This window comes from Aythya marila (assembly GCF_965140915.1).
Source record: "Aythya marila genome assembly, chromosome: 9".
Classification (NCBI taxonomy): domain Eukaryota; kingdom Metazoa; phylum Chordata; class Aves; order Anseriformes; family Anatidae; genus Aythya; species Aythya marila.
The window spans coordinates 2,294,489-2,314,876 of NC_139050.1; the positions used below are offsets into that span (position 1 = coordinate 2,294,489).

Below are 20,388 nucleotides of genomic sequence, written 5' to 3' on the forward strand. Positions count from 1 at the left end.
TTTTTACTGGTTTATTAAACGTCTATTTCCTTTTCAGATAAAGTTTAACATCTAATGCCAAGATTTCACCAGGAATTCAAATAGCATAGTAGCTCATTATCACCTTTTTAACTTAAAGTCTAATACAAGAAGTAGACACATTACACATCACTAACGTTTTCATACATACACGCACACACGCACACTTATCAGCATCCTGTTTGTATCAATATATTTTCACAAATCCATTTCCTTCTTCCTACCCATACTCTTCACATTTGCAGAAAGCACAACATACAGATAGGCAATGTAAAACATACTTCCTGGAGAAAAGTCTGTAGTCTCCTGAGAGAACAGTTTGGCAAAACCACTTCTATTTAAAAACACAAGGTCCAAAATGAGCCTTTAAAGAGCATTAGTGACCAACACCGAGATTAAAAAGTACTTGAGGTGTTTGCGCTTCTTGTACGCAACACGTCACTTGACCTTTAGAAAACTGGGACTTCTTCAGAAAATTATAAAAGTAGTAGTAAAATCTTTTTATTATTATTATTTTTATTTTTATTTTTTTTAAATCAAGTTGAACAACAGGACAGAGTCTCTAGGCAAAGCTCCCAGAAAGAGCCAGATCACCATCTGGCTCCATCATAGAGCAATGACAACTGACAACAAGCAAGTCTCTAACCAGCGCTCTCTGAATTCGAACGCTAGGTTGACTCTGTAACAGCTCCGTTACAACTATGAACACACAGCCGTATGCTTCTTCCCTCCTCATACATAAATATACCCTCAGACACTTAGAGAAGGGGGGAAAATAAAACATTTTATGTATTTTTCTATGCTTCCCTGCTATGCCTGTTACCAATGAATGTCAAGAAATACCTTAAATATCTCACTGTATCGTTAGCACTATATAATATATATATTTATAATTTTTAGTTTTCACACATGCTAATGTTTCCAGTATGATAAATGTCCTTTTAAATCCTGCAGTTTTTGTCACACTGTAGATCCACTTCTATTTGACAGTGACTCCTGGATATACATGTCAAGACAAAAATAAATACTGCTGTGATGGCAAACACTTTAAAACTCTTAGGACACTAATACAGTGGCACTCGAAAGACTTTTTAAATACAACATAAAGGACAATCGTTAAATGGAAACCTGCTCTGACATAGCCATAAAACCTGCACTGCATTTGTGAGATCTGTACTTGTTTTTGCGAGAGCAGCTTCTAATCTTTGAACACGTCAAACACTACAGTCCAGCCCTCAACCCATAACCTTAAAAAAGTCCTCCTTGCTTTTATTAAATGAGCCTCCCCTCTAGCTGTACATATGCAACACTGTAATTCCCAAACAATTGAGGTAATTATAAAAATGAATATCATTTATTGTTTTTTGTTATTACTATCATGTCTGAACATTTACTTTCAAAGAAAAGTCTATTTTCAGCATTACGCTTTCCAAGGGCACCCCCTCTGCACCAAGGGAGATATACAAGTATTAGGAATTGTGCAGGAGTTTTTGTAACCATCTTCAAACCCACCACAACTCCATAAACAAGATTTTGGTACAGAAGCTCGCCTGGCATTTTAGAGAAGGGGAAAGGGACTTTCCACATATTTTCAGTTCCACTTTATTTTTTTTTAATCGCATCTAACCCAATGCAAGTGAAGAAAAAAAAACAATCAAATGAACGAAAAAGAAATCATCACATTACTGCATGTTACCCTTCATCAGTCTTTAGAGGAAATCGGAAGCCTGGCTGCTTTTCCCAGCTCCCTCCCTCCCTCCTTCAAGCCTGCAGGACCGGCTCCTCTCCCTGGAGGGGCTCAGCCGCCCCCAGGGGTGTCTGGCGCTGCCCGGTCACAGCCGCGGCTTCCTGAGCAACGTTCTGCTGAGGTCCTTCACCTCTTCGGGGCTGCCGACCCTCTCGTAGCCCAGCAGGGCCATGGGCTGGTGGCAGTACTCCTCAACTTGCTTGATCTGCTGGTAGCTGAGTGCAGTCCTCCAGGCGCTCAGGGCCTGGGTGGCATTCCTGGCCGACACCACAAAGGGCTTGGACGAGTAGCCGGGGCCGCTGGTCATGTTGAGGGTGAACTTCTCCATCTCTGGGCTGACCGCCAGGTTAACAAAGCCGTACACCTGCCGCAGAGTCTTGATGGGCTCGACCACCAGGTCCTCGTAGCGCACGGCCATGTAATTGCCCTGGAGCCAGTCAGGGGGGTGCAAGGCAGTCTGCAAGGTCTTGGCCATGCTACTGCAGATGACCTCCATGGCGCCCAGGGCATGGTAGTCCGAGCCGCCCCCCCCCTCCTTCTTTCCGCCCAGCTTGTGGCCGGCATCAAGGAAGGGCATGCGGTGGATGCGGGGGTCCCGACTCCTCACCACCTGCAGACTCTCCCGGATGAGGCCGTGCCGGGATTTGATGCGGGAGCTGGCGACCGCCCGCGGGTCCCGCACCAGGTGGATGACTTTGAGGTCCAGGGTCGGGTCCCGCATAAGCGGGGCGAGGATGGCCAGGTCGAAGACGCGGACGCCCTTGATGACCAGCGTGCGGTACTTATGGCACTCCTCCTGGAAGCGGCTGAGGCGCTGCGGGGGGCACTTCTTGCACACCCGGTCGTCCACCATGCCCACCACCTCCTTGCGGTAGGCCGGGCAGAGGGGTGAGGAGCAGATGACCTTGTTGGTGGCCGCCCCAAAGATGCCCAGCGTGGTGAGGTTCTTCCCGGCGCCCGCCGTGCTGTAGAGCTGGAAGACGGAGAGGTCGCAGCGGTATAGGGAGCTCAGCATGTCGCGGGCTGCCCCTTGCAGCGAGACGGCGTCCCCGGGGTACAGCTTCTGCCAGACGTGCCACACGGGCTCGTAGAGGAAGAAGACCTCGGGGTTCTGGTTGAAGAGCTCCCCGAAGAAGGACGACCCGGAGCGCCAGGTGGTGAACACGTAGACCAGCTGCCGCCGGGCGCCCTGCGGGCCGCGGCTCCCCACCGACGGCGCCGGGGGCGGCGGCGGCGGGGGCCGGTGCCGGGGGGCCGCCGGGGGCTCTCCGCAGCGCCGCGGCTCCCGCCGCCACTTGTACTCCAGCAGGTTGAGGGCGGCGAGGAGCAGCAGCAGCGCGTAGCCCAGGCACAGCGCCAGCGCCTTCCGCCGGCACACTTTCATGCTGGGCGGCGGCGGCGGGGCCAACTGTTGCTCAGCGCCCCGGCGCCCCGGGCCCCGCGGCGGGCAGCAGGGCGCACCGCCCCCGGCGCCGACTCCCGCCCGGCCCCCCGCGCCCGGCCCGCATGGCGCAGCCGCCGCCGCGACGGCCCCGCCGCCGCCGCCGCCCCCCCGCCCCGCCGCTGCCCTACTTAGAGGCCGCGCGGCCCCCCGCGCTTCTTCCGCGCCGCCATCGCCCGGCGCCGCCGCAGCCCGAGCTCCCCGCGGCCGCCGGGGCAGAGGCGGCGCCGGGCCGGGCTCCGCTGCGCTCCGCCCCGGGGGCGGGGAGAGCCGGGGGGGCTCCGCGCCCACAGCGCGCATCGCGCCCCGGCCCCGCCGGGCGGCCGCTGAGGTGCGGCCCGAGATGGCGGCCGCGGCGCCGCTCGTAGCGGGGGAGGGGGGGCGAGGAACGGGCGGGGAGCCGGCCCCGGGCCGGGGGGCTCGTCCTGCGGCCCCCTCCCCAGCAGGCGGGGGTGCCGGGCGCCAGGGGACACGAGAGGGGAGGGGGACACAGGACGGGCCCTGCCCCGTTACCCGAGCTGCACCCAGCCCTGGGTGCCCGCCGAGCTGCAGGGAAAGGCAGCGGGACAGCTCTGGGACAGGGACACGCGAGGGCAGGCACGAGCTGCGGCCCCGCTGTAGGACAGGGGGAGGAGGGAGCTGCCCCTGGCTCTGAGCGATGGTGCCTCAACTGGCGGTGGCGACTGGAGTTAGCTCTAGAACGGGTATTTTCTGGATAGTGGGAATGCAACAGCATATGCATAGATAAAACGTAAGTTCATCTGCCATCTGTGGAAACAAGCAAACAACAAAAAAACCTGCAGGAGGGTGAAGGAGCTAAATACACTGTGCGCAATCTTTACATTCCTCATAAAAGGAGTTCTCTATTCCTCCCAGATTTTCTGCTGGAATACTAACAGCTAAGCTTCCTCTGAGGAAAACCCTGGGGGCTGGCAGGGCATGTCTAAGGCGAATAGTTATAACCCCATAAAGCAGGAGGGCTCTGCTCTCCCCAGCCCACTCCTCCAAAGCACGAGAGCAGACAGGGCGCCCAGGCAGCGCGGGGGGATGGGGGCACCTGAGCTGCAACAGGGAACCACCATGGAATGGAGTGGGAACGGCTCCACAAATGGCAGCAGCTGCAGTGGTACGATGTGACTGTGGCTTACGGTAACTTATTAACAGCAAAACTTAATTAAAGAAACACTAAATATCGGAGAAAAGTGTATTTCACAAAAAAGCAAAGGGGAAAGGGGTTTATGTTGTTATTGTTTGTCTTTTAAACCTACAGCAGTCCAGAGGAAGCATTTAAAGACACATTCTGCAAAAATAAAGTGCATCTACTTTACAAAATAAATACAAAGTTGAAAACAGATGAGGTTTAACAATTATATTGACCTGCAGCTTTAGACACAGCATATAATGAAAAAGGATATACCTCTGAAACATCTTGCAGCATAAAACTCCTGCAGTTATTTTATCCTTTGGACCTGATCCTTGAGTTCTTTGCATAAAAAAGGCTTCTATTCATATCCCTTTATAAGGATAAAAATCTAATATTTCTTTGGTTTTACATACACGCTAAAAGATGAAATGACCTTAACCTAGCTAAAGAAAAAATGCTAATTTTAAATTCTGGAACAGTCTGTAACAGCATTAGGCTACATTAAATCATGAGTAACTACATCAGTAGTGGGACACCATAGCTCATAAAGCAGCATCCCCCACCAGTGTCGTATTGCAGCACTAATGCAATACAGCACATGCACTACTGGGAGGGAAAAAAAAAACACATACACACAAACAAACAACAAAAGAAAACAATTCATAGCAGTAAAATCATTAAAATACTATCAAGTTCACATTAATCCCTTCTTTCCACTTGGTTGCAGACAGGTATAAAACTGGAGGGAGCGGGAGGGGGGCACGGGACACATGACCCACAACACCATCTCCAGTTCTCATACAATTTAATGTTTAGCAAGTAACAAAGATAAGCAAACAAGAACCAGAAGTAGAACATTTGAAATTATAAAACTAATCAGTAAATCCAAACATTAAAAGCTGTAATTGGATTCTGCACCTTTCCTACTGTTACATAGCAGTTACATCTCTCTGAATCAGTGAACATGAGCACTAAGAGTAATACTGCTTTCATTATACTATTCCATCTCTACTTCGGAAAACATGGGTCCAAGCAGCTCTTTAATTTGACCTACACACTGCAAAATGGAATCTTCTTTTTCAAAACTGGAGATACATATGTATTTATTCTGTGCAGGTGGACTCAAGCACCCATGCAGAACCCAACTGAAATCAATCAGGTTCAGTGCAGCTGCAATATTCGATCCTCCCGGAACAAGTTTCAGACCTGGTAGTCAAGTTATCACTCTAAGCAACACATTATCAATGAATATTTAATAAACTTGTGTGGAACATATTTGTGTGAATTGTAAAGTGACAGCGTAAAGTTTGTTCTTTTTTTCAAAATCTCCACACATCCATTGGGCTGTGTCTTTGCACCGAAAGAACTCTTCTGAAGGGGATTCTGGGTTCGTTTTGCCTATTTTTTAATTCTGCAGTCTGGGATTTAAAGTATTTGCCTGTCTTTGAGAGAAAGAACGCAGGCAGGCAGCAGTCATCATCAAGTGCTGCAACAGGGAGTTTGGGGCTGTCCTGCAGGAGGGCAGATACCAGCTGTTTGGTAAGGCCCTGGCAGTGCAAACCAGAGCAATGGACTGCAACAATGACTTTAATTCCTGCAAGTAGCTGAGAAGTTCATTTGCACACACCAAGTTTAAAGGATGGACTTGTGGAAGTGTACAGACTGTACCAATGAATCGATCGTCTATTGCCAAGTGCTAACAAAAAGCGCCACCAGACAGCTGGCAGTTAAGAACTTCTTTTGTTTTTTGCACTTGAAGAAAAGATATGTACACAACATAGATTAAAAAAAAATAAAATTAAAATTAAGGAATGCAATGCAGCAGGTTTTTAATAACAAGGCCAGGGACAAATTCCTCACCAAAGAAAACTGATAACTTCTCCCACTTGCAGAGCTAGCTCCATGATTTCCCCAGATGCCCTAAGGCTTTAAAAAACTGTGAAATAGTTTTTTAATAGAGCCCTGATTCAGTGAAATATTTAAGTATTTAAGTATTTGCTCAATTTTAACGATGGCTTTTAATGATGGCACAGTAGCCCATCAAAAAGTGAGTTAAAATCAGTACCATAGTGAAAGAGTTATTTAAAATCTGTACAAGTAATTTCTAGGGTTAAACTTTGCTTAGTTTCTTAAACCTAGCTCTGCGACTGGGCAGACAAGTCTTGGTGCTTCTCAGCCAGTTCAGGTTCTGCATGGCCTCATTTATAGTCTCACCTATGTGCAAGACCCATAGAATAAAAACTGATGCGATAAGAGCCACAGTAACTGTGTGAAAGAGGAATGTTCCATGGCAGAACAGAAACAGCCCTTCAAATATTTGTCCAAATATTTCGCTATACATTTTCCATCCTCTGTTTTAACTCATTTTAGTCTAATTTATGCTCCTTAGTATTCAGTATACTAGATCACTCGTGTTAAATAACAATCTTTTTGTCGCTAAGGACAATTCACCTTATATTAAAAATAAATAGATAGAACAACCTTATTTCTAGGCCAGCTTCACTTTTTAAACACTACAACTTGTTTGCTTTGAAGGAGCCAAAAACACATATTTTCCTGGGCAAGTACACACCCTAATAGTGCAGGTACACAGTATAATCACAGTATAGCCTGTGGAGACAAAACCCAGCCATTCCTCAGACATGTCAGCTGCACTTACCTCAGCCTCTGCAGTGAACATTGCATACATGTAGACTGAGGGTTAAGTAACTACAATCAAAACTCCACAATTCAAGCTACAAGAAAAAAAAATTTTTTTTTTTTTTTTTTTGCATTTAATGCTTAAATATTTTATGGCACACCTTAATATTTTATACGTGGTAATTATATTTAGATTTTTTACATGTAATATTTAGAGAACTCAAATCCCGACTAGCTGAGTGATTCCCCCAGAAACAGTATGGCCCCAGCCTGAATTCCCCAAGATCTGCCTACTAACAAACCATCCTTTAACAGATGGGGCTGGCAAAGCACAGTGCTGTGAAAGGTTTGACCCTCACTAGAACACTTCCTGACATGACTTCTTAATGCTTCAAGCCTTTCCCCTGTGTTAGAGGAGAGGGATGGAGTGGGAACAAAGTGAAGTTGTTCTTCCTGAAAACAAGTTTCAGCAAGGCTTGATCTTTTAAGACAAATTAATTTTGGATGAAAGATGGAAGCTTATGCTGTTATACACCTAGAGCGTGATAAGTTCTGGGTATTAAAACTCATGTATCTAACCTATTCAGGATAAATACAGATGCCAGATTCCTCAAACACCACTCAAAAGTGAGGTTCTTAAGACCAATGGACAATTTCATAGATTGCAATATGAACAAAAATTATGTAAAATTGAGTAGCTGCCCAAACTGGAAGACCCATGAAATTATTTAAGTCTGTATTGTAGCAACACCAATAGAGATGAGTGAGAAAAGACTGCACAGTGGCCTTAAAAATTAAGGATGTTTATATTTTTGCACATTTCCTTTTAGTACTGGGTCAAATGTCTAACAGCTTACTGAAAGCCTCGTGCAGTAGTAGCAGCTGATTCCCCTTGAAACACAATTATTTCCAATGATGCTAGAATCTTCAGCAGACTTTTTTTTTTTTTTTTAACTGATGGGTACAGCAATCTGCCTTCTCAAGTATGTTTCTCTTCAGATGTTCCTTCCGAGCAGTGTGTGCAGAACCAGCACTGCAGAAGCAGCTGACATGGACCAAAATTAAAACACGTGTCAGCTGGTCACAGAACAGAAACATGCAGCAAACTGGACAGCCTATCTGTAGCAAGCTGTTCCCTTAACCACGTATTTCTCCTTTATGTTTACTTCCAGTTACACAGGTGACATTTTCAATAAAGTTAATTTCAATAAATATTTATAAAGTCCTGTCTGTGCAGCTGAAGGAATTCCAGAATTTTATGACTGTCCTGAGGACATTATGGTGCAGTAAAGTCTCTATTTGACTTTTATTAAAATTAAAAACCCCTTCTCAGCTGTTGTGTAACAGTTTTATGTTCTAAAGGAAATTAAGAGATTCGACTTTTATAACTGCATACCTTAAAACAGGCACTGAACTGTTCCACATCAAAAACTTGCACAACCTTTGGCAGGTCACACCCAAGAGCTACCTTAGCCACACTGCACCAATACACTACTGTCTGCTGCACCCATTTTAGTGTATTCCTAATCCCCCTATGACCAAAAACAGTGTTAATGGCTAATGAACATCTTAGCATCCTCCACCCCAAAGGTTTGCATTGTCCAGGAACCCCTGCACCTCTTAAGGGGGTCAAGTGCACCTCTGGTCAACAGCCCCAGACCAAGGGGCCATTCCCCAGGCTGTGCAGAGCTTCCACAATTGCTTGCTGACAAACCCCTGAAGAGCACAAATGGTGGTCTGTATTCAGACAAGCAGCTACAGAAGTTTTTCAGTCCATGCAAAAGCAAGAATAGAGCAAACAGTTCAAGGGGTATCACAACGTACCACATTTCTTGACTATGAGTCAAGTGAAAATCTAAGATTGTTCTTAACTGGGAGATTCATACAATCTCTCCTAAACAATTGCTCTGGACTTGAACAACATGAAGAGTTCATATTCCAGCCTCTCATCACACGGGGGCACATGAGGCATCCTTCCACTTTTTGGTCTTTCACATCTTGCAGGAACTCAGTTGCCTTGGGGGCATTTGCTCCCCAGATTGACTGATGGGCTCCAACTTCATGGGCAAAGAGAGGAGACAGATTGAGGCACGGCTGCCAGGCGAGGGCCCCGTTCTGCGGTTCCTTCCTCCCATGCACCTCATCACACAAACCTGTCCAACCCTGTGCTCAGTTTACCTTCCCACAAGGAGAGTCAGCCTCCTGAAGCAATAAAGCTATATTTTGCTTGTTTTGTCAGGCTACCTTTTTCCAGGTTTAGCAAGCTCATGCAGGTCACAGTGGTCAAACAAGCATGAGAGGTGGTGGCAGGAAGGCAAGAGGAGAATGGGACCAGGAGTGGGAGTGAGCGGGCTGCAGAGTGCAGCATCGATTCAGCCCATCTTATCCAAACAAATGCTCCAAAAGAAAACACTGTGGATGAAGTCACATGTTAGCAAGTGAACCACTAACAAAAACGAGCAGAATCCTGAAACAAAACAACAAGAAGCAACAAGCTTTTTCCTGCAAGAAACGAGGTTGATCCTGCAAGAAACAAGGTCACTGGTAACAGCAGGAGGAGAGCAGCAGCCATTACGGCTTGGCAACACAGGCAGAATCAAAGTCAACCACCAGAAGAGCTGGCTAAGCCAGGGCGCTGTTCTCAGCAGAACATGCATGAACATCATCACACTTCACCAGGTTTAAAAAGAAAACCATTTCTGGATATTGGCAAACTGACAATTTTATTGTCACCATGGCATTTGGAAAATTTTCTGCGTAGAATACAAAACGAAAAAAGACAAAAAGGTTAACGTGAAACTATCATTTCCTCTAAATAACCACAAACAGAAAACTTTCCAGCTTATGACAGAGTTACACAGTAAAACAACCCTGCACAAGATTAGACATCAGAAAAGTAACAAACGGAACAAGCTTACCCATGAAAATTGACTGTGCTGACAGAAGCAGGTTGAAGAAAAAAATGTATGCAATTCTTTAAGATTTCTGCATCCGACACAAAAAATACATGTGGACAAAATTAAATTAACATCTGTTATGATTCTGAGCAACAGAAGTTAGAGCAGCAGCATGAACTGGTGGTATACTGAAAGTCTGGCAATATCTCATGCAGTAATGAGAACAAAAAGAAGTTTCCGAGTATTACCATGAAATATTTTAATGAAATATACATCTAGGAACTTAACAGCCTTATTCAAGAGAGCTCACTCTCTTTTCAGGGTTTGACTGCTAGTATGAGATTTATAACTTGCCAAATCTCATATTACTAAGCAGCTTATTTTAAAAGAACTACAAAATTTGCACGTGTATTACTCCACTGCTGCTGTCTTCAGCTGTACAGAATTTATTTGTCTTGTTGGACCCTCATAACTACCCCAAAAAAACTAAATTGTTTTCAATAAAGAAGTACCTAGAAAGTAGACTAAGCTTTACTTGGAAGGTAGTGATTCAGATGTACTTCAAAAGCTGCTTTTACCTGAATGTACCCATGTATGAGTTCTTATGGAAGCATTCAGCATAGACTCAAAATACTTGAGAAAGTCTCTCCCCAAATTCTTCAAGTAGCTCTATTAAAGTACAAGCAAGCAATCTAAACAGACACAAAATTCAGACCTTACTCCATCTGCAGAAATACAACAAAGAATGCTTCAAGTTTTTGTTACAAGCATTAATTCCAACAAAGGACTGTGAATGTGTGTGGATGGGGAAAAAAAAAAAAAAAAAAAAAAAAAAAGATTGCCTGAAGTGATCAAAGATGCTCAAAATGAATCTGCCATTTTTGGCTATCTTGTTTTTCATCACAAGATTTCTTTTACAGACACGGTTAAGAGACATAAATATTTTCTCTGTTTAATATGCCAAGAACATGCCTTAAACAACATTTGACCCTTAATTCCTCCTAAAGATAAAGGTGGATTTTCCATTTTAGTGCTGCATAACCTAAATGTCTCAAACATTATTTGTGCCAGAGTGGACTACCAATGCAGTTGTTATGACATTAGCTTTAAAATCTGTCTCAGAAACACATTAAATAAAAACCAGTACACATTTCGAAGTTATCCCAACGCTGGGGTCTTGAGTCAACTACCAGCACATGTTTTTAAGGCAATAAAAGTCTTCATGGAAATCTAGCATTTAAAAAATAAAATAAAATAAAATAATAAAAATAAAAAACATGATGAAAAATCATTAGAGGGTATGCACACCAATATGTATCCTCAAAAACTAAGACTTGAGGGGGGAGCATTTTGAGGGTTTCATTTGTTTCAAAGAAACCTATCTGGGGCAAGTTTGGGCTTAACTTCTTCAAACTATGCAGCTTTTTTTTTCTGTTGTTGTTTTAATAAGTATTACCTAGGACAACAGCAGCATAACTTCGAGAATTGCCTGTACAAAATTAAACTACATCCACTCAAGACACACTATCCAAGTAACAAATATAAAGTTCATAATCAAAAAGGCACTGGAGTAACTGCATTCAAAGAAACAATGAATACAGAACTTCAGCACTTTAAAAGGGCTCGCTAGTGCAGAAGGTGATTTATAAATGCAGAAAGCAGCATTACATTCAGTATCACTGACACTGATGCGCTAGTGAAATCTTCAGATGGCTACAACTCTAAATAGATGCTCTGTAAAACAAGATTTGTCATCCGTGGGCTTTATCCTCACACTTCTAAACATGCAAGAAGGCAGAACTTTTGCACAGTGCCTAAGTACGAGCCTGACATTGACGTTCAGAAACCAACTCTTCCTCAAATAGCATTACAAAAGGTATATGCAGCTGGTGTGCAGAGGAGTCAAAGGAAGTCACAGGGTTTAAAAAGACAGTTAAGTTATAAACACTTCTGTAATACCGATAAAGAAAACATTTGAATTTTCAGGAGTTTCTATGCAACCAAGTAGTTTTCCTCCCATGAGATGGGGTCCATTTCCAAAGTGTGAGTGCAATTCTTAGAGACTCACAGAAGTCAGGACTGGTTCAGGAAAAAAATATTAGACAAACATTTAACTTCTTATCTAGGTCTTTAAACAAATACGAATGTGCTGTAATACTCAATGCTACACAAAGCACCAGGCAGTCTTCGCCAAAATGTATGAGCATGAGAGGCCCTAGTATGTTACTAGGGATATCTAATATATACTTAATTTCTCATGTGAACCCCTTTCCCAGGTCCTGACCCCACGTGGCGATGACCCTTAACAGCTGTTTTTTCAGGCTGCAGGGACGTTACTCAGCCACACAAGAACTCAGATGGAGCCAGCTACTCCATAAAGCAGGGCAGGAGCCCCTTATCCATTCATCTGTCCTCTCCCTTACAAAGCAAAGGGTTGGTTGCTCACTGACTATGGAGTATTAAAGCACAGTGGACTCTCCTCCTAAAGAATCACAAAAAACATCGGAAAACACTGGATTACACCCCCTTCAGGTTACAGCTTTTTTCACAAGGATTCAGCTCAGTTCCACTTGCTGAATCCCGGGATGACAATTGTGCCTACCCTATGTTAAGTAGGTGATTTTTCACCAATTGACCTTAAAATGCTACAGAGCATTAGTCAGTCAAACCCAAGTCACACAGGAATGGACATAGTGACTACACCTTGTCACTCTGCCAAAAATAAATACACCATAGGCAGCCTAATTTTCAGTCTTCAGTACTAATTTGCAGTCTTAAAAAAAAAAAAAAAAAATTACCAAAATAGTGTTTCCCATATACTTTTCTTTGCAGAAACACCGAATTATGAACAAAAGCTATTCATAAAAGCAGGGAAGAAAATGCAGAGTAGCTAGAAGCATAGGATGTTATTTTCAACAAAACTGCTACACAAAACTGTTACTACATTAGTAACAAAACTGCTCTTCTAAAATCAGGGATATGAAGCAAAGAGTAAGAAAGAGGTAGGACAACGCTTATATAGATGGTGGTTAGACAATAAAGATACTGACAATAGTTATTATAAAACTACTACAAAGCAAATACTACTACAAATGGGTGTGCTCCTTTAGCTCTGTAGCTACTTGGCTTGAACCTTTTATAATCACTGATTAAAGTTTTGTAAAAGCTGAAATCAAAATTAATTACTGAAAAGTATGGCTAACCCATATGCTAAGTGATTGCCTACCCTGAGGATTTTTAAGCTCGTAAATGAAGTACAGAACTGATTCTGAAGATGTAATATTCCTATGCAAACTATCCTCACTTTACTCAAAACAGCACCATTTATCATCGCTCTATTTACAAGCAGCTCCAAGACAAAAAATAATAGTTTTAAAGAAGTTAAGCAGATCTGAAGCAAATGATTTTAGTACCTACTTTTTGCTCTAGAAAACTTCATGTAGTCTGTGCCAGGTCTGAGTAGAATGTATTTAAGAAAAAATTAACTTAGTTTCTAATAGTTTAGCTGCCAAAGTCTGTACATCCAAAACACCTTGTGTTACAGGGAGAAATAAAAATATAAAAAATAAACTCTGCATATTTCTAAAACAGATTCTTTATAATGTAATATAAACAGATATAAGGTGTATTCTTTTCTCATTATTTAGGAATCTATTCAACACCCATTCTAAGAAAGTCTTTACAGTACACATGTAGTCTCCGTATTTTCAGCATTCCAGGTAATCTCTCAGTTCTCATTAGCAAAGTTCTCAGTAATTCTTCACTTAGTTCTTATGTTTACGATTTATATAATCCTATAACAAAGTCCACCATCAGGAAGAAACTGGAGAAAATATATGCTCTTTTTAAATTAAATATGCATGTTTTTCAAGACATTTTAGGTCCTGCTTCTGAAAGGGTTGCTTCTAAGGCTATACACATATACAACAAAAGGTTTTTCCCATCACATTTACAAAATTCTAACAAATGTATAACCTCTAAATACACAAATGTGATAGCAGGCCATCATCCAGCAGTCCATGCCTGTAGTAAGTACAGCTTTTTGCTTTCAGAAACAGCTCACAGGAGGCCAGATCCCTTTTAATTTTATGTTTTTATTACAATGTGCCCATACCTCCAAGTATAAACATTGAACCCTCCAATTTTTCAACCCTCCCCCCGCCCTACCCACAGAAAGGTTGCATGATAGAGACCAAGGTGAAGCGATTTAAAGCCACATCAATGCCTAAACACAAAACAGGTTTGAAGGGAAAGCCTAACATTAAAAAAAAAAAAGCTTAACAGCCTCTCAATTCCAAAATATTAATAAATAAAATATGTAATTAAAAAATCAGCTTTTCTCTCTATTTTGAAGAATTTCCACAACAGAGGAATAAATCCAATAAAACAGTGTAAAAGTCCTTTCAGAGTAAAAATAATTTTTGAAAACAGTAACGTACTGTAGGTTGCAATTACTGTACTTATACTTGAGAGAGAAGTCATAGAGCCCCATACTTGCTGTCCTTGTCCCCAGTAAATGCCACAAATATGGCTTGTTGTTACATCATGTCTATGTATGTATCAACACGTATGTATGTAAACACATACACACAATTGCATCTCTGCAGAGGCCCCGCTTTTTAGAGAAAAAAAAAAAAAAAAAAAAAAAAAAGCTCAAGTTTCACATGTATTCCTTGCTTTTAAAAAGCAAAATACCAAGCAAATATTTACTTGTGAAGCTCATAGTTTTAGGGACCAGGCTGCTCAATTGTTCTTACAGCAAAGTATCAACGTAGGAAAGAAAACCCATCCACTGGATTCAAAAGGTGTTTTTATCTTAATAATCAAACTAGAGATAACAGGAATAGAGCTACTACTATACTGAAGATCTAAGCAACATAGTATGTCTGAAATACACGGTACTTCCAAACAAACTATGAATTCCTTTATCAATCCGTATCACCAGTGGGGCAAGAAAACAACATCTTAATTTTCTGTTCAGATTTTATTTGAAATCTAATTCAAATTGTCAAAGCTACAAAAAGGGGGAACATTTGAGTTATTTCTGCTATGTCACAACATTCTAAAACAAAATATCACTACTGCCAGCAGATCAGTTACACACGTATCTGATGAAACTTCTAAACACAAAAATGTTTCATTTGGGAAATAGCCACAATGAAGATATTTTGTACAATATAAAACAATGACAGGTCTACAGATGCAGATACTCATGAGTATACACGTGCATTCACAAAAAAAAAATCAGGAATGCTTTTTTTGTCTGTGTTTTGTTTGTTTTTTTTTTTTTAAACAGACTGTTCAGGCACAAAAACAAAACCGCATTTCCAGTAAGTGACAGCATCATAAAAAATATTAACATTGTCAGTGTTTGCTTTTCTTTGACTTCTTGTGAGATCTGTGAGGAGAACGGGACTGAGACCTGGATTTTTTCCCTGACTTTTTAGGGGATCTAGATCGTGATCTTCTGGATCTTTTCGGTGTCCTGGAACCAGATGGCGACCTGCAAAAAAAAAATTAATATTCAAGTCAAATCGTAATTGATAATATCAGCTTTTTCTACAGTTATTCAACCTTTGTTTTTTGACATAATCTAGGTAGATTTTTTTTTTCCATGTTGAAGGGAAGTAACAATTATCTTGGGATTTAGAAAAAGGCAATTTTTACATTGTAAGGTTTTAAACGTATTTTGACTTAACTGCACTGCTTGAAACCAAAGGAAAAATGGCACCAACTTGTGTCCTTCTGAAAGCAAGATAAGGAGTTTACCAACTTCCACATATGCCTCAGCCACCATGGCTCTAATGTTTATAGCAGCCTATATCCACACAGAAGACAACAGAATTATCTTGAATTGTTATGCTTTCAATTCTTGTTCACAGCTTATTACATTACTTCAGGGAAAGAAAATGGACACTGTCATCTCACCCACACCTATCACAGAATTTCTAGGTTGGAAGAGACCTCAAGATCATCGAGTCCAACCTCTGACCTAACACTAACAGTCACCACTAAACCATATCCCTAAGCTCTACATCTAAACGTCTTTTCAAGACTTCCAGGGATGGTGACTCCACCACTTCCCTGGGCAGCCTGTTCCAATGTCTAAAGGTAATGGATCTCATAATCTGAATTGAATCTTAACTCTACCAAAATGCCTTTCTAATTCTAGTTGAATTCCTAACTCGTAACACAAGATTCTGACTACTGTAAATATGTACTCTGAGTTTTTCCCTCAACAACATCACAGGAATTTCTTCAGCACATCTCTGCAGTAAGATATTCTAGACCTCTTAAAGAAGTGGAAACTGAACTAAGACAGAAACAACAATCAAAATATTTAAAACAACAAAAGGACCAATACGGTAATAAAATCTCATACCCGCCTTAACAATAGCTAGATGTTTATATTTGTGTCAGTTTGGAAATTAGGTAGTATTTATTCCTGTAAACAAAACCCCATGACCAGTATCTAATCTAGATTTTATTCATGGAAAAAAAATGTCAGAGAAGCTTCACAAATGAGAATCAGTGAAAGATGGCATGCTCACTGTAATTCTGTAAGTTCTATGATTTGTCCTTTGAAAATAAAAAGCTCATAAAAGAGCAGGTAAACAAGAACACAGAAGTGAACTGTCTTGAACTACCAAGGTAGAAGAACATGCACATTTCAGATACCAAGCATCCAAATATGTTAAATCAGGAACAGACAGTACAGTCCATTGAGAGAAAACACTTCTGTATTCAATGTGCTCTGTTAAAAATCCCCAGAACTATGTTTCCAGCTTTCATAAAGCCTGAAACAGAATAGACTCCAGCTTACCTTTTGGCTTTTTTACTGACATCTCTTGGAGAGTCTTTATGTGATGACCTGGAACGTGAACTCTCTTTATGGGACCGTTCAGAGCGCTCTGAGCGTTCGGATTTTGGTGATGGGGATTTTGCTCGTCTACTGCCACTGCTGCGAGATGGGCTAGGGGAAGCACTGTGTCGCCTTTTCCTTTGTAAAGAAAGCAAATACAGTTATGTACACACAGAAGAAAAAATGACTATTAAGAAAACTGAAGTAAAAAGTAGTGGGATTCTAATTACTGAAAAATCAAGTTCAACATGTGCACCAGACCTCTGGCTGAAAAAAATTAAGGCCTATGACTCATCTTTGTTTATAGCAGTGTAAAAACATTCTGTCACAGGTTCTTGAACAGCAAGGCATTTTACCACTTAATAACACAAAATCTTTCTCTAGAACTATTATAAGATTACACAATTACTCTAAACTTGCTGTTCTGAAGAATTTTCACCATCAGATGAATAACATTTAAGCCACCACAAGTTATTTTGTGGTATGACTCCATTACAGTTTTCTGAGTAATAAACAGCAGTAAATTTACTGCTAAAAGCCTGAGTTAAATATACACTCCTTTCAGTTGGTCATTATCTTATCATGTTTCCTTCAGGGCTTAAATGAACAGCATGAGAATTCTATTCACAGGTTAAGTTACTCAGGGCAAAATAAAAACAGCAATTCCTTTAAAATTTTGAAACCTTTCAATTAAAAAAAGTTTCCATTATTAAAACAAGCATTTTGATTCAACAGAAATTCAAGGCTTCCATTGCAAACAGATATTAACCATGAGGACTTTCCTCCCATTCAGTTTACTTCAAAGTAAAGTAGTACCTCTCCTTTCTCGTTGGTGTACATTCCTCCTTTTCTTTCTTATCTTTGGACCTAGAATCAGATTTTTCCTTGTCCTTTTTGTCCCTCTCTCGTTCTCTTTCCAATTCTTTTTCTTTTTCCTGAATTAGGAGAAATCATTATTTCAGATGAGATTAAAGTAAGGATAATCAAGAAGCTAATCACAAACAGCATAAAAGCACTAAGTATTGAACAAACACAGCACTTAATCTAGGAAGAAACTATTGGTCACACCATACCCACTATTCAAATCATTACTGCTGCTTCTTACGCAGGATAAATATTATTAACACCAGCACTGACCAAAAAAAAAAAAAACCATGAAAGATGGCAACCTATGTGAGAGAGTATATCTGACTATCTAAGTGGAAATGGAACAGTCTGTAATTTTACAAATTTCAGGGGAAAATTACAGCTGTAATAGATTTTCTAAACTAAAATAAACATGAAAGGAATACCAGGAACCTATTTCTACTTAAACATATGCATTCGACTTTGTTACTCCAGATTGAAATTTGAGACAAATTTTCTAACTACCAAACATTTAAAAACAAAACAAAAATAAAAATAAATTTAAGAAATTTAAAAAAACAAACAAACAAACAAAAAAAACAGAAGACAAATCTGACCTATGTCTATACATCACCAGGACCATTTTGAAAGAAAATATATACTCTAACAGATCATTAGAAAATTAATTATATATAAAAAAAGAACTAGAACAGCAAGTCTGAGCACGAATAGATATGCTTCTTTTAGTACTAACATGGAAAAAAAAAAAATCTTCCATAGCAAAACACAGATATTTCACTGTGTACCCCATATGGAAGGGAACACAAAAAAGCAGTCATTTTGCTAAATGAAAGAAGGGGCGGGGGGGGGGGGGGGACAGGGGGAGTGTAGGGATAATAACAACTGCAAGAAATAGCTGAAGAATGACACTGTACCTAGTCTCACACATTCTTTGCACAGAAAAACTGCAATTAACATTTAGAAGTGTCCCATATCATTAGACCTACCATTAATATCATTATACCTACCATTACATGCTATTGTTAGATTCCACTAATATCACTGGACTCTTAAGATGTGCCTAGTTTATTTGGTAGCATAACTAATTATTTTATCTTAATAAATAGCAATAAACAGCAATAGGTTCCTATTCTGTAAAGAATGTACAATACGAGCAGGAAGTTTACTTATAGAAAGCTTATTCTATAGTAAATTAGACAGAAAATGATGACCAACTAACAGGTTTGTAAGAATTATAATCAAAACTCATGTTACATTATTATAAAAATAACTTCTGTGGAGCTAAAGCAAAAAAAAAAGTTACTTTCTTAACAGTGGAGTTATTAATGTATTAACAAATATATGTTATAATTATCATGAAATATTTCTTAACTATTAACTTAGTTACTGAAAGGAAAAACAGAAAAGTGAGGTAATTACTAAAAACCTACAATATTGTAAACCAGTTGAACTAATTCAACACAAAGTATCTAACAAAGTTACTAGGATTAGAACTTATGAGGTTTTTTTGGATGACTGTCACACTAAGCATTCTGTGCTTACTGTATATATCACCTCCTTCTCCAATTACAGAAAACACTGAGGAAGCAGGATGTTTTAGGATGCAATTGTATGTAAATGAAAAGTCTCTTTAATTCAAGGTACTGTGCAAACTTACTTTAGTGAATTAGTCAGAGCTTGAGCATTAAATAACCCAAAGAATGAGTGAGAAACACCAGGTGAGAACTGCTGTGTTTGTATGTAGCTTCCAAAAAGCTGCATGGGTATCTGTAATTTCATTGTTGATCTGTCAGACTGTGAAACCAGATTATAGAAGCAGACGCCACTCACTCTCTCTCACTAAACACATTGTCAAAAATGGTTACCTTTTTTTTTTTCAGTTGTGTTTCAAAGATTCAGACATATATAATACTAATTATTAAAGCTGTTCAGAATTTGTAGTCCTAATAGTACTACCACAATAGCAATGGTACAGAATTATCCACTTTCGGGTAACGGTATGAGATGGAATTATCTAGAAAATCATAAACACTGGAGAAATCAGAAGTGTGTTGGCTGCTTAGGACTACTCCCTTTCTTCTTTTGGAAGCTTTTAACATGATTGGTCAATTACAAAAAGCAAAACTAAAGTCTGATGAACATCTTGAATTGACTGTGCTCTTTCCATTCCCACACCTAATCATTTGCTTCATGTAGTTCATCAAGAAGTGAGCTCTATAAGGTTTTAGTATACTCCAATGATACTCATCTGTACAGTGTGAAGTATTACATTTATTTTGATCTAAAAGAGATTGCCTCTACTGTGCAGAAAGCACTTGGACTTAGACATGCAGTTTGACAGTACATTACAATTTTAACAAGAACCATTTGTTGTTATACTTAACGCCACCTTATGCTTGATAAACTCAACAAAAGCCTACCACAGAATCAGAGCCAAACAAAGAACATTTCTTACCCTCTGAAGCAGCTTGTCTCTATAGTGTTCAACCTGTTCCTGAAAACTCTGGCCTGGTTTCTTGGGTCTTTTCCCAGACTCTAACTCATCCTGAAACTTCATCACCTTAAGCTGTGAAAATAATACTGACCATTAGGTTATTGGGCTTATTATTATCCAGTCAGGCAGGTGGCTGAAAATGAAATTTCTGTAATTTATAATCTGTGTTCTTCATTCTTTCCATACAAGTTTGTGCATAAGAAAATACTGACTTTATTCAACTGGATCAAAGCAACAAAACCACATACTTGTCTGCAGGCACCTGCAGTTGTTTACAG

The 20,388-nt window shown here is 40.6% G+C and overlaps 2 protein-coding genes across 7 annotated transcripts in view; both read right to left on the reverse strand.

Annotated features, from left to right (window-relative positions):
• Nucleotides 1-514: 514 nt before the first annotated feature.
• Nucleotides 515-3,348, reverse strand: CHST2 (carbohydrate sulfotransferase 2). Its single transcript, XM_082767689.1, has one exon. It carries the CDS (start codon nucleotides 3,147-3,149, stop codon nucleotides 1,851-1,853), a length of 1,299 nt encoding a protein of 432 aa, XP_082623815.1. The 5' UTR covers nucleotides 3,150-3,348; the 3' UTR covers nucleotides 515-1,850.
• Nucleotides 3,349-14,852: 11,504 nt separating this feature from the next.
• Nucleotides 14,853-20,388, reverse strand: part of U2SURP (U2 snRNP associated SURP domain containing) — a 45,176-nt gene continuing 39,640 nt past the window's right edge. For 5 of the 6 annotated variants that reach the window (XM_082767374.1, XM_082767373.1, XM_082767372.1 and 2 more), the window contains 4 exons: nucleotides 20,072-20,182; nucleotides 17,566-17,684; nucleotides 16,711-16,887; nucleotides 14,853-15,390 (listed from right to left, as the gene is read on the reverse strand). In XM_082767374.1, the coding sequence (XP_082623500.1) occupies nucleotides 15,252-15,390; nucleotides 16,711-16,887; nucleotides 17,566-17,684; nucleotides 20,072-20,182 (546 nt within the window). In that variant the 3' untranslated portion in view covers nucleotides 14,853-15,251. The remainder of the gene's footprint in view (nucleotides 15,391-16,710; nucleotides 16,888-17,565; nucleotides 17,685-20,071; nucleotides 20,183-20,388) is intronic. The other variant, XM_082767375.1, reaches the window with a different exon arrangement.